Source organism: Micromys minutus, assembly GCF_963924665.1.
Source record: "Micromys minutus genome assembly, chromosome: 1".
Classification (NCBI taxonomy): domain Eukaryota; kingdom Metazoa; phylum Chordata; class Mammalia; order Rodentia; family Muridae; genus Micromys; species Micromys minutus.
Window position 1 is genome coordinate 247,038,109 of NC_137969.1, and position 21,931 is coordinate 247,060,039.

General features: G+C 50.0%; 1 protein-coding gene across 2 annotated transcripts in view; it reads right to left on the reverse strand.

Annotated features, from left to right (window-relative positions):
- Nucleotides 1–16,799, reverse strand: part of CLMN (calmin) — an 88,390-nt gene extending 71,591 nt beyond the window's left edge. For both annotated transcript variants that reach the window (XM_080928798.1, XM_080928799.1), the window contains exon 1: nucleotides 16,654–16,799. In XM_080928798.1, coding sequence (XP_080784924.1) covers nucleotides 16,654–16,735 — 82 coding nt within the window. In that variant the 5' untranslated portion in view covers nucleotides 16,736–16,799. The remainder of the gene's footprint in view (nucleotides 1–16,653) is intronic.
- Nucleotides 16,800–21,931: the final 5,132 nt, after the last annotated feature.

Below are 21,931 nucleotides of genomic sequence, written 5' to 3' on the forward strand. Positions count from 1 at the left end.
CTCCAGATTAGGTCGGCTGACGGTATCTACCTGCTTTTGCCCAATGGACCAATAATGGAAGGGTGTGGCTCATTTGACTCACTGGCACATTATCTTCTATAGATTTGACTAAAGAACTTGCATGGCTTTGGGAATGGTGCCAAACATATATGCTGGGGCTAGGGAGATGGCTCAGCCAGTAAACTGCTCCTACAGAAGGTATAGGACCTAAACCATAGAACCCATGTAAAAAGCAAGGTGTGGAAGTCTATACTGTAATCTGAGTGCTGGGAGACAGAGACAGGTGGATCTCTGGTCAGCTAGTGTAGCCAGTTAGACTCTGCCTCAAGAAATAAGGTAGAAGAATAACTGAGGAGTATACCAACAGCAAACTCTAGCATCTTACACTCACACACACACACACACACACACACACACAAACACACACACACACACCCCACATACACATACATATACACACATACACAACATACACATATACATACATACACATACCACATAGATACACATATACACACATCATATACACACACCACATAGATACACATATACACACATACATACACACACCACATAGATACACATATACACACATACATACACACACCACATACATACATACATACATGCACATACGCACATATATGTACACACACCAGATACACACACATATAAACACCACATACACACACATATATACACATCAGATACACATAAATATACACATGCCAGATATATACATATACACACACACCACATACACACATATACATACACCACATACACACATATATACACATACACACATCTATACATACACCACACACATATATACCTATATGTATATATATATACAGATATGCTTTGTGTCATGAGGGTGACAAATGTCAGCCAGAGAGCGCTGGGCAGGGATGAAGCTATGGGGAGCTGTGACCAAGTGTGGGCACCACATGTGTATCCTCTCACAGGTCAATCTGGAGGAAGGAAAGCATCCACCAACTTTATAGATGTAGCCAAACTCCATCAAGGGGTGACAGTTGGTAACAGAGCAAGAAAGTGTCTCTCTTCTGGTGGCATTAGAGGTCAGGCTGGACAGCAATAGGGATAATCAGGAGAGTAACATAGGAGGGCCTTTGGGCACCACATCTCGGTGAGGAGGAAGAGACAGGAAAAACTGAAGTGTTTTCTGCAGTCCCAGCTTGCTCTCCCCACTAAAGATGCCTGGGCAGGAAACTGCACCCGCATCACACACGGGAAGCTCTTCCCAGGGATTAGTGTGATGGCTAATATAGGGTCAGCTCGACAGGATGTGAAACTTAGGAGAGGAACCTCTGGCCTGTGTGTGAGGGGTGACAACACCGGGTTAAGGTGGAAGACCTGCCCTGAACGTGGGTAATGCCGTTCCATGGCTTTGGTCTTGGACTGATGGAAAGAAAGAGAGTGGCCACCTGTCTCTGCTGCCTGGCTGCAGATGCCACATGATCAGCTGCCTTGTGTTCCCGATTCCCGGCTGTGATAAACTATACCCTCAAACCATGAGCAAAGCAAACCCTTCCTTCCGCATGTTCACTGTGTGAGGCCCTTTATCCAGGCAGTGAGCAGAGGCAGTAGTCGGCCAGGCTGAGCACTCCAGAGTTAAGGTAACAGAAGGTAAGCATAGATTTGGTTAATAGATAGATTGGTGCCACATTATTCCACTTCACGTGAGGAATCTGAAACCCTGAGTGTACCTCCGTCGGGTACTCGGGCATCATGGTTCTGCTTAGCCTAACCCTGCTGGGTCTGTAGACACACTGGAATGGTGCCTCCTCTGTGGGCAGTGCAGCTCTGACTCATCAGCACACACTGGGGGAGAAACTGAGGTCCAGACAGGCGCTTCAGGCCAGTGCCACCAGCATGCTACTCATAGAACCAAACCCTGTGTCAGTAGGAAACTGTTGTGGCTCAGGGAGAAAGCACAGTTTCTGAGATGCATCTGCAAGTCAAATTCCTACCCTGCTATGCGAGCCATGAGACCGTGATCCTTGAACCAGACTTCATGGTTGCCTCCACTCCCCATGTACCGCCCTGTTCAGAGAGTTACTGGACAATTTAGTATAAAGCATGCTCCAGTGTTTCCACTACGCATGCTCGGTGATGGCAAAAGCAATATGATGGCAAATGTGCCCTCAGCCTTCCCTCGCTCTCCCCATCACATTAGCTGTCATCCCCAACCCAGCTGCCTGACAGATGTGCTTTCCCCTTTAGGGCACATATCTGCCTAGAATTCACCGAGGATGGAGGTATTAGGGAAACACAGCCACAGTGCTCTTTGCACCCCGAAGCACTAAGTCACCCCAGTTCTGTATGTCTGCATCTGAGTTAACCTGTGTTCCATGACCGTGTCTAGGAGAGCCTCTTCCTAGCAAAGCCTGTTTGGAAAGACGTGGATCCCAACATCTGAGATAGTGAATAATGGCTGCGACCCTGGGCCATCGCTCCAATGTGTGGAACTCCGTTGCCTTGGCCTCAGCATCTGGGGCATGGTAAGACATAGGACTTTACACCCATACTCCCAAGGCAGCCTTAAGGTCTGATCCATGAGCCTCCCTGCCACCAACTTTAGCCACAGGCAAGCGGACTCCCTTCTTTCCAGCAACTTCCATCCTCTCTCCCCATTTCAACGTAAAAACAGCAGACATGAGGCCTTAGTTTGGGACTGCTGCTATATATCTCAAGAGGGCCATGTCCTTTCCTACCCTGCTCTATGCCCCTGAACGTGCTGCCACAAGGCTGACACCAATGAACACGTGTGCTATATAATAAAGTCAATTCAAGAGCAGGAGGACTCTGGCCGGTTGACTTGAAAACAGTCTGTGTTTTGAAAAGCAAATAAAACTTGCGTCATGTGCATCTGATACATTACGTAATGTTCCGCGGTGTCATCCAACGGGGTGGTGGCATCATGTCCCTCTCTAGGATCCTTCCTATGACTGAGCTATAATGAACCCGATTCATGGGATCTGTGACATCATCTGTTGACTTACCAGGGACCTCAAAGCTGGACCTTCACATCAAAGAGCCTTTTGAAGGAGGGGTACAAGGATGCAGCTCCTTCATCTGAGCTCTCAAGCAGATGGTCCCCTCTCCACTGGGATGCTCAAGGGGATTCTGATGGTAACATGACTGTTGATTTCGTAGACTCTGTTAAGGGCACTAAACCTCCGCCTGTCACTGTGGAAACCCTCTCTGTTCTAGAGCCGGAAGCACACCAATTGGCACTTGCACATGGAGTGATCCTGGCCTCCAGCCAGGCAGATGGCTGTAGGAGAAACCAGGGCCAAAAGTCTACAGTCTTATTCACAATTGCACCCTCAGGCTCCCTCTGTCCTGGGCTGGACTGGCCACCTCTTACTCATCTCCGGAGCACACTCCTACACCTGCATCTTACCGTCCTAACAACCCCTTGCTCATCTGGCAGTCAACTCTGCCCATGCCCATCAGACAAGGGTCCTATCACAGGGCACCTTCCCCCTGCTTCAGCCCTAGCATCTCCTCCAGCCCCAATGACTCAGGCTTCAATTACACACTTGGTGCTAGTCATCTCTCATCAAGAGGCCCAAATCCGAGGTGATATGGCCCAAACCCCAAACACTGTCTGGGTGCCTAAGTCATTCAGTTCATCCATCTGCACGCCAGTGAAAATACTGACCCTCTTCATTTTTACATGCATATGTGCATATATGTGTGCATGTTCATATGGGTGCAGGTACGTGTGTGTGTGTGTGTGTGTGTGTGTGTGTGTGTGTGTGTACCAAACACAATCTCAGCTGTTCCTCAAATGGCTCAGCAAGTAGACAAACAGGATCTCTCATTGGCCTGGTATCACTATGTAGGCTCAGCTAGCTGGCCAACAAGCTCTAAAGATGGATCCAGCCTCTCGCTGCCTCTCCAGTGCCGGGATCACAGGCGTGCTGGACTACACCTGAATGTTTTGGTTTGCTTTTGCTTTTTTGTTTGTTTGTTTGTTTTTAAACTGTGGTCTCTGAGGTCCTTTGCAAGTATTTTCCCAACTAAACTATCTCCCCAGTTCCTACCGCTGCACATAATTTATTTTAAATAAACTGTAAAGGAGAAAAAATGTTGACTCAAAAGGCTTAGTGACCTCACTGTATCCCCTAACAGCTCCAGGTGGACACTTAAGTTGCTAATATCTCACATCACAGATAGAAGAGACCAGCATACTAGGGGCAGCTACCACATGAAGGAAACTCAAACCCCAGGCTGGCTATTCCACTCAGCCGGCACAGGCTGCCCTTCCTTGTTTGTTTCTTGATGTGGGATTTTGTTTTGATCCGCACCTCCACCCCCTGGATTGATCAACCGTGTTTAGGCAGCCAGGGCTGCAAAATAAAAGGCCTCATTTGAGCAGTGCCAAAGAACCCACACGTTGATTTGTTCTTTCCTGGAACCGCCAGAGGTCACTTCCTCGGTACTCCTTGAACTGGCCTGAACCCCTCAAACAACTAGGGAACAAGTTAAGGTCAAACTGGTGGCTGGAATCTGGTGAAGGCCAGGCAATTAACTATCATCTCACCAGAAGCAAAGATTGTTTCAAAGCTTGGCGCCAGAAAGCCTGTGGCTTCAGGCTAGGGCGAATTTATAAAAATGGGCAGGGAGCCAGCATCCCAGAGAATCTATACAAGGGTCCTGCGGACAGTTTTCAGACCCCACTGGGCTCTGGCTCCCTGTTAAAACAGCAACTAACCTATCCATTGTCCAATCAAAACTCTGACTGCCAAGCAGGGCGGGGCTTGCAGCCCACTGATAGGTGAGTGAAAGCCTGGGGGCGGGCCCTGGTGTAAGTATTCAGTTTCTGCTACTGCAGCTGACTCTGCCTGACTTGGGTCTTGGGACACCAGCCCACGGAGCTTGACTTCTGAGGAAAGCCTTTAGAAGTAGCCAACCTGCTCCCAGCAATCCTGCCAATTTCCACTGCCAAGCAGTATTTAGCAACAGCCTACAAAACCATCAAAAGGGAACACCTAACTCTAACCCTAAAGGACCAACAGGCATTGTCAGAAGCAGAACGCTCCCTTGCCAAATTTCCGAACAGCCTCTGTGGCTGTCTGTCGAGATCACAACATAACATTAATCTACAAAGATAGATATTCAAGAACCGTGCCATGAACAAAATAAATCTCGAAATGACTCAGGTACGTTTATGATTCTGTGTTGTGGCAGTGTCATAGCTAGACTCTGGGTTAACTTGACCCTTGGGCTGTAGGAAGAACACACTTGCTCTTTGCCTCTCTCTGGGACTCAACAATCATGATGGCTCTTGAGGCAGGTCCAATGCGATGCTTTCCCCATCCCCAGGGGGTGTCGGGAGAACAAAGATGGCATCCAAAGAACTTTCCCCAAACCACCATTGCTGGGGTTCCAGCCCCCAGTGTGGGACAGCAGGTTTCTCCTCCACAGTAGGCTCCTGCTAATTAAAAATGCAGTAGATAAAATACAGAATTAGAAGGGGATGAAATCTCTCAGAATACAGGGATGGAGAATAGAAAAGATAAGAAAATTAAAGATAAAAGGCGCTTTGGGCCACTATCTAAATAGAGTTCTGGAAGGTCAGAGAAAGCCAGAGATCAGAAATCGTAATGGTGGAATCAGAATGTTCCAGAACTGAAAGACAGTCTCAGATGGGAAGGATTCAGGAACATTCGATGAAAGAGACAAAAAGAAGCCAGCATCAAGGGGAGCCCTTGAAGACTTAGGGGTCCAGGGAGCAGAGAAGACACAGAAAGCTTCCGGAGAAGGAGAGAACAGCTTGCCCGCGGCAGGATTGGGCATGGCTTCACAGCTCCTGACAGCAGCCTTCGGAGCCCCTCAGGGCCCGGGAGGAAGCGATTGCCATCCTCAAACACGATGCTTAGCTAATGCAGCAATCAAGAATTAGGTACCTGCTCTCAGCAAGGATGTGTGCCAGTATCCACGAGTTGGCACCATCAAAAAAAGGTAGGGAGCAATAGAAGGTGACAGGAAGTATGGTGATGTAACTGACAGCCCAGGGGACAGCCAGATCCCCCAGGCATGGAGGGCAACAAATCCAGAGTCCAGCAGACTGAGGACCTGGATTTACTCAAGAAGTCAGGACCAAGAGACAGAATTCGCCTGCTGTCCCAACCAACCACAAGAGCCATCCAGGGCAGAAAGAGTTTGGGATTAAATACATAAACCCTTAAGTTAGCAACAAGATTAACATGATTTCAACTCCCAAGAATGCAAAAGGCAGAGCAGAAGGCAGCAGGTGGTCAAGCCTTCCCGACTAAGCGCTGAGCAGCACAGACCTACTAGAACATGGAGATCCCCCAAAGTATGTTGGAGCTAGATCAGGAAGTGGGGGCTGAGGGCCAAAGAGCAGGAGCAGAACCACGCAGGCTTACATTTCTTAGGCATCAGAGCATGAAACTAAAGGAGTCAATATTAAGATGTCCAAACATTTGACTCAGTGACAAAGGAAAATGTTAAAATCATCAGCTTAAAAAACAGTGTCAAAAGGAAGTGTCCAAGGAGAGGGTGGTGGGGGAGGGGCTGAGAGGGAAGGGAAAGGGGTGAAGGCGTGGGACTTCCCGATGTTCTAACAGGCAGGAGACCTGGGGATGAGTCTCGTCCCCTTTCACCAAGCATCAATAGGCTCACACACAGGTCGGCCAAAGCCCAGGGTCTAGACTCTCCCTTCAGTTCCTCGTTCATATGTTCAGACGTGAGCACTGCACTCTAGTGACAGCAAACAGATGAAAGCCACCAACGCCAAGACAGATCCAAGGTCAGCAGCACTGACCTGGGCCATCTCACCTGTGACCCTTATCTGATTCCCTCCTTCATTTCCATTAGATATCTCATGGTACATGTCCCTTGTGAGGCCATCACCAGGAGACAGTAGGCTGTCTGTACCCAAGGCCCTCAGCTCAGATTTGTAAAGTACGTGGGTTTGTTTCGGACCAAGTTCCAATTAGACAGGTGTTTACTCCTGCATTGGCCTCAGTGTATCTGTCTGTACAGTGGGGCCATAACACCAACAGCAGTGTCATCAGAATGAAATGACATAAATAGGAGACACTGAACACTTTATAGTCTGTCACCATCACACAGTCCAGGATACAGTAAAGGACAGTTTCCATGGCCACCTCAAGTCACTTCAATCAGCCATCCTACGAGAATTATATTCTTCAGCTTCTTAATCTGGGAGCCCTTGTCCCCACACTTCTCAGCTGCCCTGTGATTACCAGCCAGGAACTGTGGGCTGAGAGCTTGGCCTTCTGTCTTGTTACCAGTGTATAATGACAATGAGCCTTGTCCAATCCCAAGAGGCAGGTGACAAGCCTGCCTGAGGTGGTGACTTCTTGCCCAGTATCATTTGCTATTTAATCAGCTGGTCCTTGAAATGTGGCCAAGTTTCCATACTTCCTCCCCAGCCCCAGTCCCGGCCTCCTCTTAGAGCCTCCACCCTAGCCCCATCTTTGCAGACTTCACTCTGATTTCAGATTCCTGCACTCAGAAGCCCAGCAGCCAACACTCCGGGTCTTGCTTGGCCCTTCAGCAGTACCACTTATACCTTTCAGGTACAGATAATAACCATGGGGCAGACGGTCCCATGGAGGAATGTCACTTGCTGACTCACCCCAGCTCATGCTTAGCTTTCTTACACAGCCCAAGACCACCTGCCTAGGGATGGTGCTGCCCACAGTGGACTGGACCCTCACACATCAATTATCAGTCAAGATAATTCTCCACAGACTTGCCGAAGGCCAACCTGCCCCAGGCAACTCCTCCTAGGAGGCTTTCCTCTCAGGTGACTCTAGGCTATGTGATCTTGTCAAGTTGACAAAGCTAATTAGAACACCACCCCACACACAACTTGTATGGAACATCAAACATATTACGACAGAGCCCCAAGCTGTCTGTCTCCTCTAACTTTGGCTAGACAGTCCCTATGTCAACCTGACAACCAAAGAGCCGTCCGAAAACATGCTTTTCTGGTATCTCACCATCTCCACGTACATCCCTGCTTTAGCAAGCACCACAGAGACAAAAGCAAAGTGTGCTTAGCAATGATCATGAACAGCGCCATAAACTCTCCATGGAGACAACAGTAAAACAAGCTGACCTCTGTTCTAACTGGAGGGGAGGAGGCACGGAGACAGGGAGGTGAGCCTGGAAATACTTGTGTGGCCATTCAGCGAGGCTTCCACACAAGACAAAGTCGGATGTCATTTTCAGGGAGTGGAAATTCCTCACAACTAGGGACGATACTGTTTAGACTAGAGACTGGGGACTTTAAAAAATGTTGTATATTCATTGCATAAAAATGCTGGGTTTCATCATTATTTCAATATCTGTTTATCGAGTACTTTGATGCTATTCATACCTATTTCCTTTTCTTGGCCTCACTCCCCCCATCCTACTTTCATTGTGTGTGTGTGTGTGTGTGTGTGTGTGTGTGTGTGTGTGTGTGAATGTGTATGTGGTGTGTGTGAGTGTATGTATATGTGAGTGTGTATCTGGTGTGTGTGTAGTGTGTGTGTGCATGTGTATATGTGTGGTGTGTATGCATGTGAATGTATGTGTGTATATGATGTATATACGTGTTTGTGTGTGAATGCATGAGTGTATGTGTGTATGAATGTGTGGTGTGTCTGTGAATGTGTCTGAGTGTATGATGTGTGTGAGAATGTGTGTTATATGTGATGTGTGTATGTATGTGTGAGTGTGCATCTGTGTGATATGTGTATGTGATTGTGAGTTTGTGTCTGTGTGTATGCAGAGAATATTTTTAACTCCAGATTGCACAGACCACAGAGAATGTTCAGTGTTTGCCCTTCTGAGTCAGGCTTTCTTTGTCCAACATGACTTCCAGTTACAACAGGTTTTCTACATGTTCCAGCATTTCTTTCTAGGAAGGGTGAGCATGAGAAACACTGAGGTCCAGTTTACCCAAAAAAGGAGCTTTTCCCTGGGGACGAGCGTGTCTGGTGGAGGAGAGAGATGTTCATTGGGTAAGGCTACAGGGCTGAATCTGGCCTGGTAGTCAAACTAATCATGCGAGGTGCCCAAGTAGGTTTGGCTCCAGGTCCAGGGCTGGCCTGCTCTAGGTGAAGAAGAAAGCAGGGACAAAGCCATCTAAAGTCAGGTCCCTCCCCATCAAACCAGATCATCTCTGGGCCCCTCTCCACCTGCTGTCCCAGATCGGAGTGCTCAGAACCCTGCCTTCTAAGTATGTCATGGCCTAGGAGATTAAAAATAGTCTTAAAAAGAGTGGCAAAGGCTCCAGCTGCATGAGAACCCCCCCCAAGGAGGGAACAGCAGGAGTGGGTTGTGACGTCACCGTCACCGGGGCTCTATCCAATTCCACCTAGCGCTCTGCAGGAGATAAAGTGGCTTTGACCAGGGCTTCTGAATGTCCCCAAACCCTCTTTCAGCTGTTCCTCACCCTCAAGCACTCCAGATAATAATCTCCAAGAACCACTGGGCTCCAGGGCAAAAATACAAGGATATCAAGTACTTGGGCTCCTGGTCCACGGCCTAGCTCCCTGCCTTTCATCCACAGCTCCAGGCTTGACTTGAGTAAACCCATTATACAGCAGGCAACAGAATGCATGCCAGACAAACAGTCTATGCTCATCTGCTTGGGAAAACTTTTTCCCCACAGAGAGGTACACAGTGGCTGCCCCTCCTTAAGAAGCCCCAAGAACAAACCCCAAAGTGCAATCTCAACAAAGGCCCCATTTGAGGAACCAGTGGAGGAGCCTGAGTAACCCCCAAAGCTGCAGGATGCAGGAGCAGGGACCTCAGATGAGTGTCCAGTAACCACCCTTCCCTCTTCCTGTGAAGGAATGTCAAGAGTCAACAAGCCTTTCTTGGGGTCTCCCGCAACTAGTCACAGCCATTCTGAGGAAGATGACAGTTGTTAGACTCAGAAAAGGCCCTCCACAACACGGTTCTATCTACCAGCGATTCCCACTCGTCACACAAGTCTGGCTTTCAAAAATACAGTCCTCACCATCCCACAGGAAGTTTTCAGGTTGCCATGGTACTAACAGGATGTCTTCGACCCATGCCAATGCTGGACATGAGCTTGCTGGGTTTTTTCTTTTCTTTCTTTCTTTTCTTTTTTCTTTCTTTTTTTTTTTTTTTTTTTTTGTCTCCCCAGGAAGGCTGTCTCACACAGTTGATCCTCCTCCTTGGACTCCTAAGCGTGCACCCTGCCTTGGAAGAAAGGTGACTGCATACGCCAAGGGTGCTGCTAGCATGATACCAAGGCCTCACCCAGAATGGCTGCTAGACCAATTCTGCTGTGCGGCAGGGAGGAGAAGGAAGGTAGGCTAGCGTGTAATTCGGTTCAGAGTCCCTGGGTCAGGTCCAGGGTAGAGCAGTAAAATGACTTGGGAAAACGTTTATCTAACAATGGTCATGACTAGCATCTAAACTGGATATATATAATATTTAAATTCTCCTCTCTCTCTCTCTCTTTCTCTCTCTCTCTCTCTCTCTCTCTCTCTCTCTTTCTCACACACACACACACATACACACACACACACACACACACACACACACACACACACACACACACACACCTTTGCCTCTGTTGAATGCTACTGTTTCTACATTCCCCAACTGTACTCCTCTTCTGCACCTGACCAAGTGGTAAATATGACCCTCTGGGTGGCTTCATTTTCTCTACTCAGCCATGGGTAATATCCATATGAATGGGTATAGCTGCATGCAAAACAAAAAAAGCAAAACAACAAAAACTTTATTTATAAAGCAAGTAGCAGGCCAAATGGAACCTATGACTAAAGTCCTGGAATGCCTACTCAGCAAGGAGAAAATTCATCAAAGAAAAACAAACACACCAGTAAGGAGGGAAAACCCTCAGACTCCCCAAGGCTGCTTCTACTTCCTTCTATGACAGACATAATCCACCAGTTTTTTTTTTTTTTCCCCAAAAAATGTGAAAGTAGGTTTCTATGGGAACGGGGAGTTCACTTTTAATGGCTCAACCATTATAAAGACAATCGAGTTATTTTTCTTCTTCCTTTCAGACACGGGGTAGGCGTAACCTATGACCTGTTGGGCAGGATTTTGCCCAGAGCTCTGCTGTTCCAATAAAATATAAAATGTCACAGTGTTCTGCAGACCAACAGGGCACTTCATGCAAGCCAGGCCTCTTGGGCAAAAGGCACTTCCCTAGAATGGCTGACCTGCTCCCATGTTTTTGCTTTCCTCGGGAGGCAATGGTGCCAGCAGGCAGCTTGGCTGGTCTGAGGAGGACAGGCCTCTCTGGCTGCCTGTGTTCAATCCTCTTCATAGGTCAGTTACGAACCCCCCAGTGGAGGGCTCGCTTCTAGCGATGCAGACTCCATTTTCAAGATGGGTTCTGCCCGATCCTTCAGCACTCTGGTTTCTCGGTACACAGGAAGGAGTCTCCATTTGCCTGAGTCACTAACCACCACCCCCTGCCTCCCCTTCCAGCTTAACCAGCCAGGGCAAACCAAGGATGCCCACCGTTTACTGCTGTGTGCCTTTTCTATAAAAAACCTGTGAGCTGCAGCCTTTTCTGCTGGGCCCCAGGGTGGAAATGAATCTCTGGCACTTGAATGTGAAAAGAATCCAGGAACACAGCCAGCAGAGCTGCGTGGAGCCCAGAACCACACTTGGGCAACCCACGGCCAGTGTGCCACTGGCTAAAATGCAAATGGCTTCAGGCAGATAAACAATGCCTAGGCCCAACCTCTCTTGACACCACCTTCCAGGGGTGACTCAGAACTCCCAGTAAGCCAGGTCCTATGGTACGGTAAGTTAGCCACAGTATCGGATCCCTGACTCTGACCAGCCTCTCAGCCCAGGCTGGGTTCCCTAACCACACAAGAAAATGCCCCCAAGAGAGACCTTTCCCAGACCTGGAGCTTTTACCTGCAAACTAGAGATGACTCAGAGCTTGAGGTCTGACTGTAGAAGAAAAACAACCATGCCAAGATTCATGCCTGGGGAACAAGCCCCAGTGCCAGTGACCTAGCAAGGCAGCCCTCTAGGGACAAAAGTCCACATCTGATTTTTCCTGGTTTTTAAATGGAACCTTCCAGGGTACTAACTGTGCTGGCAGCTGGGAGATGGGGGCAGGCAGGGGAGGGCAGTCCAGGGGTGGGGAGGGTGTGGTGAAAGGCCCTTTCCTGGGCTCTTCCTTGGGCTTTCCCCCAAGACATCTAGACGTGGGGACATGAACAGAGCAGAGAGTGGGCTCTCGGGGTGAAGGAAGATTACTAGGGGTGAGGAAGCTAGTATGACATCTCCAGCAGGTCACAACAGATGGCCAAACACCAGACCATCTGTGGTCCCCTGGGGGTGGCACACCAGCACGCCGGGCCAACCCAGCCCTTTTCTCATCCGTAGACTTTGATGCTACTCTTCCAGGGCTAGACCTAGCAGCTACACGTGTTGTAGAATGTTGTCAGAGCATCGTGACCACACTTCACAAGTCAGGGCCTGCGGCGTTCTCCTGTGGGCATCTCCGACAGGCCGGCCACACTTCTCCCATGTCCTACCTCTAATCCCATTGAGCACATGGTCTCAGAAAGTGCTAAAGTAAATAGGTCTAATGTCAACGGAATGGGGACTCCAGCTTTCATGAGTTGTCACCCCTGTGAGTGGGGAACAACTTTGTAGTGATGTAGCTATTTTAGGGTCACCCCCGAGTCCTGGAACAGCTCTCCCCTGCTTCTGAGAATGAGCCCAATAAACTCACTGTCCCACCAATCTCGGTTTGGACGGAATTGTTCCTTTGGCCTGTTGTTATCCTATGTGGGGTGAGGAGATGTTTGCTTGTGTCTCCTCAGGAAAAGTTACACCAAAGTTAGGTGCTGCCACTACCAGATCAGGAAACTCTTCCTTAGTTCACTAGAGGGCTTCACGGGGACACAGTGGGGTGGGTGGAGCAGAGGAGGGAAACCTAGGCCAAAGCTTAAAACAGCCATGGAGAAGCCGGAGCAAGCTTGGGAAAGCCTGAGCCCAGGCCCAGGCCACTGAGAAGGGAGGGGGAGAGGAGGAGGGGGGGAGAAGGAGGAGGAGGAGGAGGAAGCAGTAACAGAGATATAAGCATGGATCCTTCTGGAACATACAAACAATAGCATCAAGTTCTTAAGGTAGCAGAACAGGAGACAACCCCAAAACAAAGATGACCTCCACACAGCTGCTTCATGAGACTGAGCCCCGACTGTCCTGGTGCCTAAGATGGCATTCTACAAGGTTCAGTGTGCCTGCCCCACATGGCCAAGCAAAATGGAAAACCTGGGGATTGGGAGATAGTTGCCAGACTCCTAATGAGCAGGAGCTCACTCGAACCCTGGCTCCGAAGCCCTTGTCCAGAGTGGGTCCCTCCTCATCTGGACTCTGAATCAAAGAGGAGAGGACAGCAACACTGTCCTGGCCACCTCTAACCTCTATGCCACCTGCCATGGTTCTGCAGACACGCAGCATCAGCAGGCCTATGCTTGGAACTTCCTCCCGTGGGTCATTTTCTCCTCTGTGAAAAGGTCAACAGCCTGAGCCACCCCCAATTCCTTGCATGGGACCCTGTAAGCGTTCACAGGCTGTCTGTGCCAAAGGGATGCCATGCTGTAACAGGGAGCCTGGGTGACAAACAGCTCGATGGCCATCGTGCGCTCCTGTCTGTCAACCTCGGTGGCTGTGTGACTGTTAATGGCGGAATGGCCCCCTGAGGGAGGCTGGGTTTTCCATGCAGCCCATCTGGCCTCCCTTCACCGCCCAGTGTTCCATATCACAATCACAGCCTGGATTCTAGAACCTCACGGGCCAGGAGGACGGAGACAGAGGTGGAAGGTACGTCCAGCGTGATTCAAAGTGCTTCCTAATAAACATTTGGACACACGGAGTGGAAAGACCAGCTAACTCCAAGCTGTCCTCTGAAAAGCAGCATACAGGGCCTAACCTCAGCCGGCCTTCATTGCTGACCCCAGAACCACCTCGTGCCAGGAACAGAAGACGCCAATCAGGCTTGACAGACCAGAGAGCAGCTGCCTGTGAATGGTAACAGGAGCCTCCATCCCTCAAATTACAGACTCCTGAAGTCCCACTGTCTCCAACTGTGATTACCAAGACACTGTGGTCACCTGTACTGGGAGCAGTCACAAGCTTATAAATTAAACCCTGAGCCATGCTCTTTGGGCCACTCCCACCCACAGCCCACCTAAGCTCAGGCAAGCTGGGCCCCTGGTACAGCACCACTACCCGCATCTGCTCATGCAGACATATCTGGGCCTCTGACATCCACCAGCTGGCTGAGCAGATGCTCTGAGATCAACGTAGAATGCTTTCTGGACTTGAACCTTTAGTTGAGTACTACAGGAGCAAAAAAAAAAAAAAAAAAAAAAAAGAGAGAGAGAGAGAGAGAGAGAGAGAGAGAGAGAGAGAGAGAGAGAGAGAATGTGTCTGTTAGGTCTCTAATCCAGACAGAGAAACAGAGAAATAGAAGACAAGATCCCTGGCCTGAACTCCAGTTTTGCTTTATCTCAGCAACACCAGGCAAAGCAGACAACTGCATAGAACTAATGTTCACCCTAAAATACAACTGATGTTGCCCCAAATTACAAACAACCCAAAGGTCCTTCATCAGATGGAGAATAGAATTGTGGTATATCCATTCAGTGGAATAGTGCTCAGGAGTTAAAAGGAATTGTAGTTATAGTAAAGACTGTGTGGATGGATCTAACATCAAGTTGATCAAAAGGAGTTATAGCAAGAGGATGCATTGAACTGCACCATTCAACTTTGTCAGAGTCCAGAGACAAACTGAACCAATGTGAATTAAAAACAAAGATCAGGATAAAGGTTGCCTTGGTGATGGGTGGGTGAGGCTACTGACTGGGAAGGAAGGTGAGGCAACCGTCGAGGGATCTGGGAATCTTTATGTAGGTAGCAATTACCTGAGGTGTACCCACAATTGAAGGCATGGTGAGCTTACAGGCAAAATTAGTCTACATTATACATGTGTGTAATGCATATGACATTTGAGAGACATGATTTAAAGTTTACCTCTTACGAACAGAATCCATTGCTGTTCAAATTATAACTGACATTTTGCCTAAAACGGTGGTAGTCTGGAAATGAGCAGCTAAGACACCCCCTAAACCTGCAAGACCCTTCACAAATCACGCTGTGTAATGATGTCTCTCTGCCTCACTTCGCCACCTGTTCCTTTACAATAATAGCTCTACAAGGGGACCCAATCCTGCAAGGATAATTGGCTGCAGCCAATAGTACATGCTCATTAAAATGCCTAGTGATTGCCTAAGGCACATGAGACACACCAGATCTGACAGCCCCAACCAGATACCATCTCAGCAATGATGTGCTGCCCACCCCAAACCAGATCCTAGCTCTCCCCATCACTGTGGCTCCCAGCCTCCTCCTCCTCCTTTGACACAAATCACAGCAGCTGCACAGTAGCAGAACCCAGCGGAGAGAGTTGCCAGTGCCCACTCTCTGAGCCGCCCGCTGGCTCCTTTTCAGGTCACCTCTACAGACCTGCACTGTCCTTGCCAAACCTCAGTTGGAGAGGGCCACGTGAGCTCCCAGAAAACATTCTCTCAGGTGTAATGTTTAATCTAGACTCTTCCTCCGCCCCCAAGCAGGGCTCCCTGCCCTGCTGGCAAAAGGGACACCCACAATCCTCTGCCCCACCTATGTCCAAACCTCCCAGCTGGATCCTTGCAAATTCAACCTTGGACTCTTCTTCACCCCAAGTCAGTAGGGGAAGTGGCTAAAGCGACTTCACCTGTGCACAGGTCCAGGTGGGTGGGGAGGCCGGAAGTGGATTTATGCCCAATTCTGCCAAGCTCCCATAGGAGAGAGAGGGCTGGAAACACACTCCACCCACAGAGCTTGAAGGCTCTGACTCCTTTTGGGAGTCAGAGCTGTGGGTTTCTTTTCCTTAGCTCTCCCCCTCCCTCCCTCCTCCTCTCCCTCCCTTCATCCCTCCTTTCTCTTTAGTTTCCACACCCAAAACTTTCTTTTGAAAAATACTTCGTATTCATAGGTGGCTCTCACGGAGCCCAAGTCTGACACACGGGCCACCAGGAGTTTCTCTTTCATCTTGTCAACCGCCTCAGGCAAGGTCCCAGACCCTCCCCAGACTGTGGGCTAGGTGGTGATCTAATAAACCTCAGTTCACTGGAGTCCTCAGCGTGCACCCATCATCCAGAGCCTCTGGGGACGGACGCTGTGCCCACTCCAGGTCCCCAGCCTCATAGGTACTTCAGAAAGTGCTTCAAGTCTGGCTTGTGCGCCCAGCACACACAGTGGCACTTTCTCCTGGCCCTGACCTGGGCCACCGCCCCCAAGACTCCACGAACAAACTTCTCTAAACTACCGGAGGCGGGAGGAGGGGGTGAGGGTCTCCTGCTGGGAATGGGGTGCACGCGCGCGTGCACACACGCACACGCGTGCACACACACTCACGCCCACGCGCCGCCCCACCCCCTGAGCTCTGCAAGCCCGGCGCAGACCAGCCACACCGGCTCCGGGGCGCGCGGGGGACGCAGAGGGGCCCACGGTTGGTGGAGGCGGCCCCTCCGGGGAGGCCGGGGCCCGCAGTACCTTGCAGGTTCTGCACACGGATGTCGCTGATCTGCCCGATGAGCTCCTCGCGCTGGAACCAGTCCCACTCCTGAGCAGCCATGGAGCGCGCGCGGCGGGCCGGGGCGGCGGGCGGCGGGCGACGAGTGGTGGGCGGCGAGCGCGGGGCTGATGGGCGGGCGAAGGGCCGGCCCCGCCGCGGGCGGACAGGCTGGCGGGCGGGCGCGGGCGGCGGAGCGGGGCGCCCGGCGCGCGCTCACTGCCCGGCGGGGGCGGGGGCCCCGGGCGGGAGGGAAGAGGGCGGGGCGGGGCGGGAGGAGCCGGCCTCAGGACAGTCCTTTTTTTTTTTTTTTTTTCCTTTTTTTTCCCTCCCCCACCCGCAGGGTGGGTGTTGATTGGATTGTTTGGTCGCAAACGCACAGTGATGAGGCGCAGGGGGGTGGGGGGGTCGCAGCCTATAGATTGTGATGTCTTGAGGTGCGGTGGGCCTAGTGACGCAAGCCAGGATGCCCCCAGGAGCTGGTCCAGGATGTCTGCCCCTTCCCCATTCTGTCCCGCTGAGACCCTTCTCAGTCGCAGCAGGAACTCCTCCTATGCTTGGATCACCTCCCTGCTAAAGGCAGCTAAACCCTGCCCATCCCTGAACCCGGGACCATGGAAAGTGAGTGATGGGGAGATGGAGTTTCTTACAGTGCAGGAGTTGGGGGCCGAGTGGGTGGGAGGGGGATTCCTCCCTTGGTTTAGATTAGAGGCCACTTCCGGTTCTCTCCAGCTGTTGGAAGAAACAGCTTCCCTCCCAGAAATGGGTACCTTTGGGGTCTTGGCCACAAGAAATCTCGTGTTTTATTGAAACCCCAAGGACAGGCTGGGCAATGGCTCAGATGGTACCCTGCTTGTCTCCCATGTGGGAAACCTTGAGTCTGACCCCATGCACAACATAAACGGAGTGTTTGCACAATCTATGGTCCTAGCACTCTGGAGATAGAGGCAGCAGGAGAAGCTCAAGGTCATTCGCAGCTACCTGGATAATTTTAAGGTCATCCTTGGATACCTGAGACAGAACAGGCCTTTGTGGTTCCCACTCTGGGCCCCCGTGTCTTTTAAAACCTGAGAATTCTGAAGCTTATCTTGTTAACCAGGACTCCTTTATCCGTTAGCAGAAAACCCGAGAGTTTGCCTAAAGTGAGGAATGACTTAGGGGTACACAAGTCCCCGAGTCTTGCTCCCTGTTGAGGTACTACCTACCAGGAAATGAAGTATACCATTTGTAGAATAAATGCCAGGAGAAAGCACACAGAGCTCTCTGAGTATAGAGACTCACCTAGGCTTGCTAATCATTGCCGTGTTCATGGGAAGCCAGCAATGAGCAAGCAAAGATGAAGGCCACAGGCCTGTGGTGAAGCAGGCCCTGGAGGGGAATGAGAGACCTTTCCGTCATCTATGTTTAACCCAATAAGGTGACAATCACAGATCAAAGTGAGCTCCAGAAAGGATGATAATGTCAGCTTGGGGCAAGGAGCTAGGATGGAGATGACATCACCAAGGGTCTCCTAAAGCCTGACCCTGAAGCTGAGCCTCAAGCAAAGAGAAGCCCAACTCCCCAACCTCCAGACCCCAAGCCCTGGGGCCAGGTATCGACCCAGCAGAGTAGCCTCAGCGGAGATCATGGGTGCTTGAGGATCTGACTACCTTGTCCCTGCCTGGATTCTTAGTCACTCTATAGAACCAGGGCCAGTTGACAAGCACGGTTTCACCTCTCCTCAACAAAGCACCACACTTCAGTTTGTTCCTTGCTGTGGGCTGAGAATTAATTTCCTTCACAAAGCAAAGAGCTGAGACAGTTAGCTTCGCCTCCGTCATGAGATGTTCGACAGAGGACTTGTCTCGAAACAGTGTGTGGTCGAAAGTGATCCGGAAAGGAACAAGCTATCTGTCGTGAAACTGTGATGCCTATTCTTGGGAATGACGGGGAGGGGCCTGGGAGCCAGAACTGACTTAGAAGCTGGTCCTTCATAGCACCTGGATCGTGATTGAATAAATAGGACCCCCTTCGGGACCTCGGAGGGTGTTGAGAGCACACCCGGTCTCTCTGATTGGTCCTTGAGCTTATACTCTCACCTGTCAATCATAATTCTCCATTTTGATCTAATGCTATAGTTGCTGTATGTTCTGGGTACTCCCCGTGCTTGTGGTCTGGTGTCTCTGTCCCTCTTGGGTTCCTGTTTGGAAGCCTGGCCCCAGCATGGTGAGGCGAGAGGTTATGGGACCCTAAGAGGTGTGGCCTCGTGAGAGGTCTTAGGTCTTGATTGATATGCTCCCCTCAAAAGGAATTACGGTCGTTCTCGTGGGACCCCGGCTGTCCTCACAGGACCAAGTTACCACAGAACAAATAAGCTAAGGGTAGCTGAGTGTTGGTGCCCTTGCCTGCTATGCACAAGGTCCTAGATTCCAAACCCGGCAGCACTAAGGGCGATCCCTCCAGCTCCCTACCTTCCTGGTTTGTGGGCGACCTCTCTCTGTCACTCAGTCCCACCATGATGTCATCACCACAGTGAGAGATCCCCAGGAATCTCATCACTTTAAGCCCCTTCAAAATGAAACAACACTCCCATCTGCCCCATCCGTTAGTCGTACGGACAGAAAATGGACCGATAAGCATGTCACCTCCAGGCCTTTACCTAACTTGTCCCCTCTGAAACGATCCCTAGCTCCTCCCTTTCCCATCTTACACCTCCTGAATCTCACCCACCTCGAGAGCACCTTCTCCATCACCCCGGCCTGCGAATGACTGACTGGTGCCAACCTGGAGTTATTTGGTGTAATCTCATGAACCCCGATGTCCCGTGTCTACACAGTTTGGGCATAATGTTTGCTTGATGGCCCTGTCTCAGTCAACCGTGAGGTCCTGAAGAACAAAGCTGAGTCAGCCTTTTCTCCACTTGAACATGAAGCATGGTGCCTGGCACGGAGGAAGGCCTCAAGCACCATGAATGAATGGCCCTTATTGTAGACCAGAGCTTGGTCAGCAGGGGAGCTGGTATAACCAACGTCTGGCCTCTATGACTGGGCCCAAGCAAACTTCTGAGAAGGCAATCAAGACATGTTTGCATAGCTCTTGTGGCAAAGTACACCCCGTGGAGAAGCAGGCACCACTGCCAAGATAGGCTATCCCTTCCTCAAGCAAGCCCAGCCTTCTGGAGGGTGTGGACTTCTGGGGGAAACTGGGCATTTGGCCTCTTGCATGACTGAACAGTACTTTCTCTCTCTCTCTTTTAGACATTTTTGGAAAAGGAAAAGTACACTGCCTACAGGCTTGGCTTCCTGGACGTTCCCAACAACTGATTTTTCTAGATGTTTCCCAGTTCTCCAGAATCTTGGTCATTGTTTAAAACTGACTTCTCCCGAAGGGAATGACTTGGAGAATTTCAAGGTGCTTTGACAGGACTGAATCCAGCCTCCTTCCCTGACCCACACAAGGATTTCCAGCTGACCTGACCCAGTGAGTGGTCTTCCAGGCTGCTGTTTCTGGGGACTACAGAATGAAACCAGGAAGGTCAGATACAGGTTTCCCATCTGTGTTCCAGCCTACATGACTGGCATGTAGATTCAACCCCACTAGAAGTTGTGGGAGGGGCCCAATTGGAGGGAAGTTGCCCTCACTGTCAACAGCCACTCCCCTGTGTTTTCATTGTTGTGACAAAATACCAGAGCCAAACTTGGGTGGCAAGGTTTATGTAGGCTCATGGGTTTGCAGGTTTCCAGTCATCTGCTCCATGGCTGTAAGCCTTAGAGCATCGTGGTAGAAGAAAGCTATTCACGTAATGACATTTAGGAAGAGGAAGGGCCTCCAGGAAAGAGGCCACATCCTTGGTGACTCACTTCTTCTGAGTCTTTCCTTCCCACCACCTCCAGTGAAGCCACCATATTGTGAATTCTTCAAGGGATAGGCTGTTTCAAGGGATCAGTTGATTGATTAGATCAGAGCCTTGAAGATCCAATCACTAACCAAAGCCCACCAGGCAGGAACAATGCCTTTAACACATGAGCCGTTGAGACTCTCCTCACCGAAACCACAACGGCCTCTTCTGTGTGGAGACAACCTTCATCCGTCTCAGAAGGGATAACAGGGGCCAAAGAGGTAGAAATCCTTGTCAGAAGAGCTTAAGTCTATTAACAACAGGTCCCTGGTTTGAAACTGAACCCTTTGTTTAGTCCTTTATTCCTTACTCCCAGCTGACAGTGTTCTCCAGTGTGACTGGAGAAAGACTTGAGTCATAGTCTATAGTAACACTTGGTGATACTGTATTAGTTATATACGTGTGTGTGTGTGTGTGTGTGTGTTGTATGCGCACATGCACGAGTTCGAGTGTGTGTTTAAAACCTTCAGGAGCTTAGATGAGTAATTAGAACCTTGCAATCCCAGATTTCCAGAGACTCAGACAGAAGGACCAAGAGTTCAAGGCCAGTCTTGGCTACATAGCAACATATGGCAATCATGACATGCCTGCATAGCTCTCCTGGCAAAGCACACTCCATGGAGAAGCAGGCACAAGTGCCAAGATAGGGTGTCCCTTTCTCAGGCACACCTAGCCTGAACATTGACAGAAACATTTTTTTAATCCAAATAAAATACTACAAATTTCAAATGACCAAAGTTTCAAAGTTAGCAGACCACAGCCAGTCGGCTAGTGATTTTTTGACATTTTCTAGCTAGGGGTCTGCACTGATGTCACCAGGCTGCACTGTGCCATAAACACCCCTGGCCTCATTCATTCTACACACCTTGGTTGATTGTCTCCCTCCCTAGCCAGGCCCTGTTTACGGTATAGCTGTCTCAGTTTGACTTTGCCACCGAGATAGGAACTTTTGGGGCACTAAGCGGGGCTCTTCCTGACCCCAGTAACCATGCCATAGAAGATGACAGATATGAAGCAGGCAACCTAGCGATTGGGTGGCAGCCTCTATCAGTGGAAGAAATAGATTCCTGAACTATCTGGGTGGAAGATGGGAGATTTGACAGCCCCAGGTGCCTGGCCGGGAAACCCTGTAGCTCCAATCTATACGCCTCTGCTTCTAACATTTTCTGTCTGTCATTCCCACCGTGTTAGTCAACTTTCTGTTACTCTACCAACTTCGGAGTTCATGAGCTTATGAAGAGAAAGGGTCAGTTTGGGCTCACAGTTTGGAGGTTCTCAGTCTCTGGTTGGCCCTGCTGCTTTGGGCAAAGTGATGTATCATGGTAGACGTACAGACCCGAATACTCCTCCTCCGCAGACCCCACTGCTTAAAGATTCACAGC